The following is an 11796-nucleotide window of genomic DNA, read 5'->3' as shown; positions in this document are numbered from 1 at the left end:
AGAAATAAGTTTAGAGGAGCATTGTCACTAATATTAATCGTTTACGTTCATTCACTGTCCTCGTTGCGGAGTAGCATCCCTTTTACTGATGTTGATGAGAATGTATAATGATGAAGACATATGCGCAAATGATCACTACCTTTGTATGTAGATTATTTGTTACTCTTACAACGATGATAATCGTGTTGATGATTGAAATATACAGCAATGACCTGGCGTAAATTGTATAAAGTGATGGCAAGAAAACGCGCCAAGGACAAGAAAGAGTTATATAAGCATTAATAAAAAAAATAAAACTTTAAATTTTATATATTTATTAATAGAACGATAAAATATACTGTACTTTTAAATAAATTTTACCTCATATATTTACAAAATATTATAAATTATAATTTAATATATTGATAATAATTAATATTGACTTTTTGTCAATAGTTATAAATTATATATAAAAAGATATTTGTTAAATATTTATTATAAAATTTTTTTTTAAACTAAATATAAGATAAAATAAAAAGATATATAATATATAGAAAAGAATAAAAAAAAATTTATTTTATAATTAAAAACGGTATTAATTATAGATTTGTTATAAGATTAATTAAACTATGCGATATTATCTTTTCTTTATACAATACATGTATATTAATGTTAAAGAAAATAAATTGTCAAATTATATAATAAAAATAAGATTTTTTTGTAACAGACTATTTATAGTTTATATATTAAATCATTTTATTTAAAAAAATGACAAAAAAATTTATATATCTTTTTACTATTTTTACAATCTTTTATGAAGTAGAAAGAATTTTTTTTTTCAAATAAAAAAAGTTTTGTTAAAAATATTATTGTATATAAGTTAACAAAAAAAAGTATACTTTAATTAAATTTTATGTACTTTTTTTTTATAATAATAAAAAAAATATAATATGATTGATGGTGTGATTTTTGTTTAGTAAAAATATATATATATATTTATAAATATAATGCCAAGATTTTTAAAATAATGAAATTAAACAAAATACAATTTTTTTTATATAAAAATAATTTACAATAACATTACATATTATAAAAAAAAATTTTTTTTCCTATTCTCTAGCATATTGAGGTTTTAAAATTTTTAGTGCTGCTTTTAAACTAAATGGATTAAAATTATAACCATTACCTTCATAAAATTTGCTTTGAAATTCTACCCAATGAAGACGTAAGGCATGTAAAAATGCAGATAATCCTTCCATTAATACTAAAATTGATATCGTAAGAATGAAAAAAATAAAAAAAGCCAGAAAAGTAGCAATTGGACTGTATATAGGCAAAACATTCATTCCTTCAACTAAAACTTTTTCCCATAGAATTTCAGAAAGTTCTAAAAAAAAATTTTTAAGTACAATTTTAAATATTTATAATATACTTACGTGCATGAGCAAGTGATAACGCCCATAATCTTAAGTATGATGCAGTATGTGAAACACATCCAAGAATAAATTCAATAGAATGAATTGCTTGATGGACTATTATATTACCCATACTTTCTCCATGTTCCCCTGATACTGATGTTTTTTTATCACATATGCTTGTATTTATTGTATTGGATGAAGAATGTTTATGAATATGTATATTTCCTATATTATTTTCTTCATTAGGTGAATGTACTGATATTAGTTCTAAACTTTCATTAATATTTTTACTATCTAAATAATTTTTAGACTTTTTTTTTCTTTTAATTGATTCATATATTGGTTTTCCTAAAAGCATTACTGGAATACAGGTTAATGCAATTAAAAGTAATATTTGTTCAAAATCATTTTGGTTTGGATACCATTGATTTAAATAACATGCTTTTAATTCTTCGTATTTTGTTTCATTTCCATTAACAAATCCAATATCTCTTTTTTTTAGCATTACTAAATTAATAAGACCTATCAAAAGTGATGGTGCACAATGTGGACCTGGATAATAGAGACTAAAAATTTCAGCAGGTTTAACACTGTAATATATCCATTTAACAATTATTTGTATACATAAATATATAAATATTGATGTAAGAAAAAATAATTGTGGAATAAAATTTGTTAAAATATCTATTAAACTTTTCTTTTCCCAATAATTAAAAAAACTTAAAAATATTCCAAATGTCATTTGTGTTACACCAATTAAAATTGATGCTTTCATTTTCATTGAATTTAAAAATGTTAATTTATTACGTGCTAAATTCCAAATAGGATCAACACCTATTATATATGGTCCTTGCTAAAAAAAAATCAAATGTAAATAAAATAAAAGTATTTACCGTATCATTATAAGCATATAAAGGATCAAGTGTTAAATCAAATGATTTTTTATTTGATTGATTAACCCAATTATTTATGTTATTTTCAGTATATGGAATTGTCCAGGATGAACCAAAAATATTGAAACTTTTTGCAAATGCATCATTATAAATTAATCCTGTATAAATTGACATTAATCCCATTAAAAAAATAATATATCGACCACCAAAAAATATACTTGAAATTTCATCTAATTCATCAATTTTTTCAATAATTTTTTCTTTATAAATCAAATAAAATCCAAAAAGTGCTAAGATGATACCATGACCTGCATCACCAAACATAATTGCGAATAAGAATGGAAATGTTATAATTGTAAATATTGATGGATTTATTTCTCTATAAGTTGGTACTCCATAAGAATTAACAATTCCTTGAAAACAATTTGTAAATTTATTAGTTATTGTTAATGTTGGTGGTGTTTCAATAGAATCTATAACATTTATTATTGGAAGAACAGCTCCTCTTTTAGTAACACATTCTTGAAGAATATCTCTAACTTGATTAATATAAGTATCTGGTATCCATGCTTCAGCAATAAAAAAATTTCCACTTGTATCAAATTTAAATGAATTTAAATAATGATAAATTGTTTTTTGTAAATGAACCTCTCTCCACCATTCATTTATTTGTTTAGCTGTTGATGTTAATACTTCACCTTTTTGAGATATTGTTGAATTGATAACAGTTACTAAATCATCCATACGAAGTTTGATTTCTAATTCACTACGATGACGATCTTTTGCTGTTTTAGGACATGGATATTGTTTTGCTCCAAATCCATCACATACTCGATCAACAATATCTTGTAATTTTTTACCTTTAAAAAATATAATAAAAACACATCTTTCCGGTTTTTTTGGTGAAAATATGTTATCTTCAATTTCTACTAATGTTGTACGAACAAAAGCTGTTCTTCTACATGCTCTCCATAATACTCTTTCAAAGGCAAATCTTTTTTGTGCACCAATTATACCAGCAACAAACCATGGTGTTGTAACTTCATTAGATGCATTTGATGTTTCTCTTTCAATATCTTTTTCATTTATTAATGATATTCTTTCACTTGATGCAACATTTTCTAGTGTATTTATTGCTTCATCATCCACGTGATCTATAAAAAAATCATTTACCTTATCAAGAACTTGTTCAAATTCTTTCATTTCATCAAGTTGATTTTTTAAATTTTCTTCATATTTACTTAATTCCATTACAACTTTTTCACGTTCCTCAATTTCATATTCTATTGTTAATAAATCTTTTGGTTTACCAACTTCTGCTATAATCTCTGGAAAATTATCAAATTTTAAAACATTTTTTCCTTCAGGAATATTAGATTGCCAAATTTGATTTGCTAAATTTTTTAAACTTCTTTCTATAGATGTACAACGTTGTACTTCTCTTATGTATGTTTTTTGTAAAACATTTGATGATGCTTTATATTCATTAAAATGTATCAATTCATGTTGGCCTAATTCTGCTAATACATTAAAAGCACCATCTTTTTGTATTATTAATTGATATAATTTCATAGGTTCACTACGAAATGTTGACGACATTATTAGTAATTAGTAGTAATAATATTTTTTTTTTCTTCTGAAAAAATTAAGATAAATGTATAGTATACTAAAAATAAACTATAAAAAAGCATTTCAAAGACAATATATTTCGTTAATATATATAGTTACATAACTATAAAAATAAAAAGAAAGTTAATTAATCATGTTAATAAACTCAATAATCAACCTTTCAATGAGATTATATGATAAATTAAAATATTTTAATTTCAAATTTCAAGTTATTGTATGTTGTTAAATTTAAAATAGAAATATAAGGTGTTGCTGGTTTAACAATTAAATAAAGAATATATTTGTCAAAATTAATTATACTTTAAACAAATTGACGTACTTGACTTTAAATAAAATAAATATATATATTAAAAGTATGATAATGTTAGGTAAATTATAAATATATACATATATTATATTGATAAGAATAATTTTACCAAAACATTATATAACCATAAAATAAAAAAGTAAATTATTATAATATACACCCATAATCAAATTATTTATCATAAAAAAAATATATATTATTTTTTTTTAAAAAAAAAAAAACAGTTAGACAAATATTATTTGTTATACTTTATAATGAAAAATTTTTAATAAAATATCTTTTAATGATATATAATGTCATTCATTAATACTATGACAATCATGAAATGTAATGTTTTGCCGTTGTAAGAGTAAAACATTTTATAAAATTTGATGATCTTAATAAAGATTTATTCTATTTATTAAATGAATAGTATTTATGATCTACAAGAAATTATTATGCATATTAAAATTGATGATAACCATAAAAAGTTATTTTAATTTTATTTTATTGCTTTATGTTCTAAATTTTTATATTATATTACTATAATAAAAAAATTTAACATTTTTAATTCAGAAGTTTCATAAATTATTTTGCATAAACATAAAAAAAAACATTTTGTATAAAAATTGATGTTGTTTTTTTTTTACAATACTGTTATTATATGTTGTTTGTAAACATACAATAATAAGTTTTAAAAATAATTTTCATAATGTTGTTGCCAAATATAATGACTTTTATTAACCATCTTATTTTTAAAATAACAGTATAATGGCCATAAATATAACATCAAAATATTAGGGCTATTAAAACGATTTCCGGCACTCACAGGATATTTCCGTGTTTTCAATAAAAAAAAAATATAAATATAATATATTGAAATTACTTATAATGTGTTTTCATTAGCATTAAATAAATACCAAATAAATATCAAGCTAAAATAAAATACAACAGGAAATGATAAATATTTGGGAATGTTGAGTGGCAAAGATGATTATGTATATAATTATAAATGTTTTCAAATTGTCTCAAAATCTTTTTAAAATTTTGTAAATATTAATTTTTCATATTTTTATTAATATTTATTTTTAAAGATTTTAAAAAATGGTTTGTGTATTTTTAATTTATATCATAACTGATTTACATTATGTGTAGATTATATTATATATTATATTCATGTTTTTTTTTTTAATTTTTAATATTATAAGAATAATTATTTAAGAATATTGTAAAATTACAAAAATTCATAGTCTTAAAATAAAAAATGTTATATATATAAATTTTTTATAAAAAAATAATTAAACTTTGATTGTTTAAAGTATAACTAAGATATTTCTATATCATTTAGATTATGTTTTTTTTTTCTTTAATAAATCAGTAATTTCACATTACATTAAAATTACTTTAGTCTTTGTATCTTATGATTATATCCTTATATTTTTACTTTTATCAATGTAGTAAATGATTATTTTTGTAAATATTTTTTAATTTATAAGAATTTGCTTCAATTTTAAAAACTTGGAATGTTAAAAAATATAGATTTTAAAAAATTTAAACAATTAACAAACTCTAAAATATTTTTTTAATTTGAAAAAAAATTCTTTTAATTATTTTTGTTTTTTAATATTTAAACATATTGTTAATTTTTCACAAATAATTATTTACTAAAAGTTACGACAAATAATAATTTTTTTCAGTTAAAAAAATACAAAAACATAAAATGTTGTTATATTTAATTAAAATAATTTTTGTACTTTTGTTTATTATTAAATTTTCATTTCCAAATAATTTGCCATCAAAAGATATTTCAAAAAGTGATTCATCTACTAAATATGAAATAGCTGTTGGACATTTAAGAAGAAATGATTCAACTGTTATGTATGAATCACATGTTTTAAAAATGTGTTCTGAAGATTTAAGATTAAAAGGAATTATTCCAAAAAATGTTTTTTTTAATGTAACAACATTTGAATCATGTAGACGTTTTGTGGGTGTAGCTAATGCTGCACATCTTCATCATAAAATTGATGCTGCTGTTTATTTTGGTCCTGGTTGTAATGAAGGTAAATAATATTTATTTTTAAATATTTTGGTAATATTTGTTTCTTTTTTTTGTAGAAATGTTGGCAATTGGTAGATTAGTTTCTCTTTGGAATATACCTATTATTGCACATATGTCTGGTGATGATATATTATCAGACAGAGAAATTTTTACAACTCTTAGTTCTGTAGCATTAACATCAGCATCAGAAATGGCTCGTGCTGTAATACAAATTTTGAAACATTATAATTGGAAACAAATAGGACTTGTTAGAACAATTCAAGATTATAGTAGATTATCTATGCATTCATTAGAAACACTTGTTAAAGAACAAAATATTAAAATAAATAAATATATTGATATTGATCAATATATGACACCAGATCAAATTATTCAAAGTGGTTTATTAGATGAATTAAAAGTAAAATGTAGAATAATTATCATTGAATTAGGCATGGATCTTTATACAGCTTCAAATTTTATGCAAGCTATTAAAAAAGCTGAAATGAATACATATGATTATGTTTATATAATTCCATGGTTAGCTCATGTATGTTTTTTTTTATATATATTTTATAATAATAAATATTTTTAGTATTATGAACATCTTCCATGGGAAGCAAATAATGTTGATAAAAAAGTTTTACAAAATGCATATGAAAATGCTATTATTGTTACAGCACATGGATATGATAAATCGTTTGTTGATAAATTTAGAAATAAATTTTCAGAAGTTATTGGAGTTTCAACTTCATATCATTCAACTATTGCATATATGTCTTTATATGATGCACTTTATCTTTTTGGATTAGCTGTTAGAGATATTTTATTAGAAACTAAAGATATTGAAGCTGTTAAAGATGGTATAAAAATTTGGAAACGAATGACTAATAGAAATTTTATTGGTCAAACAGGTCAAGTATTAATGAATAATAATGGTGTACGTGTACCAAGTTATGCTGCATATACATTAAAAAATGGAACATTTAAAATTGTTATAGAAATTGAACCAAGACTATCTGAGGATAGTAATTGTAAAACTTCTTGTTCAGAACATGTTGTAAAAGAAATTATTACTAATTATTGGCATTCTTATGATGGTTCATTACCAAATGATATACCAGATTGTGGTTATGATGGATCAGTTTGTGATCATACAAAACTTCTTATATTTTCTACAATTCTTGTATTTTTAGTTATTTCTATTCCAACAGTTTATTTTATATATCGTAGAGAAAAAGAAAAAATATTATATGATATGACATGGAGATTACCAAGAGAACAAGTAAAACTTTTAGAAGTTGGAATAGGAGCATCAACTAAATCAGATCCATCAATTGGACGTTCTGATAGAAGTGCTTCTGTTGTTGATAGTTTAACATCAAAAGCTAACGCTAAATTAAGTGCTCAGCAAGCTATGTGTAATGGTGTTAAATTAGCATATAAAAAATATAAACAAACAAGAAATCTTACATTTCAAAAAAAAGAACTGATTATATTAAAAGAATTAAAGTTAATTGAACATGACAATTTAAATAAATTTTATGGTATTTGTTTTAATCAACAAAATGAATTTATAGTTTTATGGATACTTTGTCAACGTGGATCATTAGAAGTTTGTTTATATAATATATTTTACTTTTAATATTAATTTTTATAGGATGTTTTATTTAATGAAGACCTTAAATTGAGTCACAATTTTTTAGTTTCTTTTACAAAAGATGTTGTTAAGGTAATTATAAAAAAAAAATTTTTTTTTTAATAAATTTAATATATACGTTTTAGGGTGTCCAATTTCTTCATGGGTCCCCATTACATTACCATGGTTGCTTGTGTATACAAAATTGTTTAGTTGACAGTAATTGGACTGTTCGATTGACAAATTTTACTTCAGAAATTATTATATCTGAAAGATTAAGACATAATGAATTAAACTATTGTAGTAAGAATGGTGAATTAGGATTTGATGAGGTTGATAATAATGATGATAATGACAAAAATAAAGATAAAGGAAATTTTAAAAATCCAAGTGCATTGGATCATAGTACATCAGCAAGAAAAAGTAAGCCAAAAGCAATTTATATTAATTTTATAATTATAGAATATATTCAATTGGCACCAGAGATTATTCGTGAACTGATAGCAACAAAATATCTACCTGAAGGTAATCAACCTGCTGATATTTATTCACTTGGTATGATTATTTATCAGATTTTATTTCGTGTTGAACCATTCTATGAAAAAGAATGGTCTGCTTCAAGTAAGTTTATTAATATATTTTAATTATTTATTTTTTTTAGAAATCCTTGAAAAACTTTCATTTCAGAAAGAAAATGAACAATTATTAAGACCGACTTTTCCAAGTAAAGCGGAAGGAGAAGAAAGTTATAATTTACAATTATTATCATGTATTGAAGCTTGTTGGCTTGAATTACCAGAAATGAGACCAAATATTAAAAAAATTCGAAGTATGATAAACTCAAATCTTAAGTCAAAAGGTGGTGGTAGTTTAGTTGACCAAATGATGAAGATGATGGAAGATTATACAACTAATTTAGAAGCATTAGTTAAAGATAGAACAGCAATGCTTGAAGAAGCGCAACAACAAGCTGATAGATTATTAAAAAATATGTTACCACAATCGATAGCTGAAGATCTTAAAGTTGGTAGACCTGTAACACCAAAATTATATGACTGTGCTACTGTACTATTTTCTGATATCCGTGGATTTACAAGAATTTCTTCAACATCAACGCCATTAGAAATTGTCAATTTTCTTAATAATATGTTTTCTGGATTTGATTCAATTATTGCAAAACATGATGCCTACAAAGTTGAAACAATTGGTGATGCTTATATGATTGTTTCAGGTGTACCACAAACAAATGGTAATTTCCATGTTCAACATATTTCAGATATAGCGTTAAAAATGAGAACATTTGTAAGCAATTTTAAATTAGCTCACAAACCTGATGAAATAATGATGGTTAGAATTGGTTTTCATAGTGGAAGTGTAGCTGCTGGTGTTGTTGGTATTGCCGCACCAAGATATTGCTTATTTGGTGATACAGTAAACATGGCTTCCCGAATGGAGAGTACCGGGGTCGCAAATAAAATCCAGGTTTATTTATTATATTATATTTTTTTTTTCTAATATAAAATTTATTTTAGATTAGTGAGACATCTTATAACCTTTTGAATGTATTTTTCAAACAATTTATAACAACACCTCGTGGAAAAGTTGAAGTTAAAGTGAGTTCTCTTTATTTTATTAATTATTATTTTAATCATTTATAAATACAGGGAAAAGGTGAATGCCAAACATACTTTCTTGAAGGAAAACAAACAAACAAATAATGGAGAAATTAGTTCCTAAATTGTATAAAATTTTTTTACTATTTTTTTTTTCCAATATTTTTTTAAAGTTTGTAGTTAAATATAAAAATTTGTTTGATAGATCTTTCAAAGAAATAAAGAAATTAATAAAAAATATATTAATTATTTTTCTGATTGATACTTTTTTTATTATTTTAGGAGAAAAATATTGTATCATTTTAAATTCAATATAAAATTTAAATTTTTTTTATAAAATATTATTATGAACAAATACTAATAAAAGTAGGTAAATTTTTATATATTAAGTTGTTCAGAATAAAATGTTGTTTTCTTAATAAGCAATGCTTTCCTTAAGTTTTATAAAATAATTAACAATATTTTAATAATGCTAAGCAATTTGTTAGATTCATATGAAATTTTTCTACATAATAACATAAACATTTTGCCAAGTTTGAAAATCAATTTTTTTTAACATTATTTTTTTTAATGTCTTCTAAGTGCAAATTTTCCAACATTTATCATTATAAGATTAAAAAAAGAACAAAAGCAGTAAATAAAATAGAAATTTTGAAAATATTTTAAGAGTAAAGTTTATTAATACTTTAACCGAATTCAACGTCACAGAATACAGATAATTAACAGGCTGTATTTAATCCATATTACAATATATATAACTTGATATTAATACTTATGCTTTTTTTACGTTGTATACAGATTATATATTATATGGTTTATAAAAAAAATACAATTAATTCTATATATATTAAAAATAAACATGTTGTGAAAAATAAATTATTGATATTTTAATATTTAAAAAACTTTTTTAACATAAAAAACCTTGATAACAGCAAACGTAATTATATTTCAAAAAATTGATGTTGTCATACGAATATTACAGCAAAAAATGTATAATAGAGCTACATTAGTATTTGCTGAAGATAATTGTTAAAAGAAATTTTAAAGTAAAAGTTAACATAAAAAAGAAAAAAGTTTTAAAAACCGCTTTTGATGTTAATTTGTTGATAATAAAAAGTTTTAAGCTGGATATAGCTATTAAATTTAGGCTTAAAATCTTCAAAATTTTTTAGACATTTAAAATCTCACAACAATTTTAAATAACTTTTAGCTACGAAAGAAAAAAATAGCCATTGGAATATTAAAAAATCTACATTTTTGTACAAATATATTTCGATATTTTATTACCTTAATAAAATATTTTAAAAAGCATTTTTTGATTCGTTTATTTTAAAATTTTTATTGTGTAATATTTTTGTTAAAAAGTGATTGTTTCAATATAATAATAAGATGATAATTTGTATATTGTTTGATGTTTCTTATTTATTAATAAAATTAGTTTTACTAGAAGCAAACTTTTTTTTTAAATATAGATAAAAATAAATTTATTGTAATTCTGAAATTTTTTTTCTATTATTTAAATAACATTAAATAAATTAAAGATGTTTTAAATAAATTCTGTCAGCTTTTATTAAAAAAAAATTTCATAGAAAAATATTGTTTTCTAATGTGCGATTTCTTATAAAACGTAAATTATTTTTCAAAAAATATTTCTTTTATAATGTCTAAAAAAAACCGGCAGTAAAACTATGAATTTAGAAAATGTTAATAAAATGTAAATTCTCCGTTAATAAATGCTTTTTTAAGTAGAACAAACATCAAAATAAAGAAACATTTTGTTTTTGAGATATAAAGTAGAACAAATTATTAATATTTTTTTATTTTCATATCTTGCTATAAACGTGAAAGTATACCGTGTACATAAAAATGCAAGCATGAATATGGACTTATTTTGCAGTCAAGAATTAAGGACATGATCATTATACAAACAAAAGTGAAAAAAAAAGAGATGTAAAAATGTACTTCTAATTTAATTATGAAACTTGAGAAAAATGAAGAAAAAAATACTTTTCTATTTTTTTTATTAAATTTTCTTATTTTATTTTATTAGTAAATATAAAATTAAATTTGTCTTCTTATTTTATAATCAAAATAAACAGTATTTTTAAAAATATTTTTTTATAACCTTTTTTTTTGCATACAAGAAAAATTTTATTATTTAAACATATAATGTGCATTTTTATAGCTTGTTACGTTTATGTAAATTAAAAAATTCAAAAGTACATATTTTGTACAATGGTTGTATACATTTTGTCTATGATGTACATATTTGAACTAGATGATATATATTAAATTGAA

General features: G+C 21.8%; 2 protein-coding genes across 2 annotated transcripts; one reads left to right on the top strand and one right to left on the bottom strand.

The window, feature by feature from the left end:
• Positions 1 to 1088: 1088 nt before the first annotated feature.
• On the bottom strand, positions 1089 to 3889 carry SRAE_X000112200 (V-type ATPase, V0 complex, 116kDa subunit family and ATPase, V0 complex, subunit 116kDa, eukaryotic family-containing protein; the record flags this gene model as incomplete). Its single annotated transcript, XM_024645251.1, has 3 exons — positions 1089 to 1366; positions 1416 to 2250; positions 2291 to 3889. The coding sequence occupies 3 exons, from the start codon at positions 3887 to 3889 to the stop codon at positions 1089 to 1091; spliced, it is 2712 nt and encodes a 903-aa protein (XP_024498584.1).
• A 2036-nt stretch (positions 3890 to 5925) lies between these two features.
• On the top strand, positions 5926 to 9603 carry SRAE_X000112100 (Guanylate cyclase; the record flags this gene model as incomplete). The annotated part of the gene is made up of 9 exons (XM_024645140.1): positions 5926 to 6268; positions 6324 to 6796; positions 6842 to 7861; positions 7907 to 7978; positions 8032 to 8308; positions 8348 to 8506; positions 8547 to 9367; positions 9418 to 9498; positions 9550 to 9603. The coding sequence occupies 9 exons, from the start codon at positions 5926 to 5928 to the stop codon at positions 9601 to 9603; spliced, it is 3300 nt and encodes a 1099-aa protein (XP_024498583.1).
• Between the last annotated feature and the right edge of the window lie 2193 nt (positions 9604 to 11796).

This window comes from Strongyloides ratti, scaffold srae_chrx_scaffold0000002 (genome assembly GCF_001040885.1).
Source record: "Strongyloides ratti genome assembly S_ratti_ED321, scaffold srae_chrx_scaffold0000002".
NCBI classification, from domain to species: Eukaryota; Metazoa; Nematoda; class Chromadorea; order Rhabditida; family Strongyloididae; genus Strongyloides; species Strongyloides ratti.
Note: the sequence above shows the minus strand (reverse complement) of the source record. Positions and strands in the feature narration are given on the sequence as shown.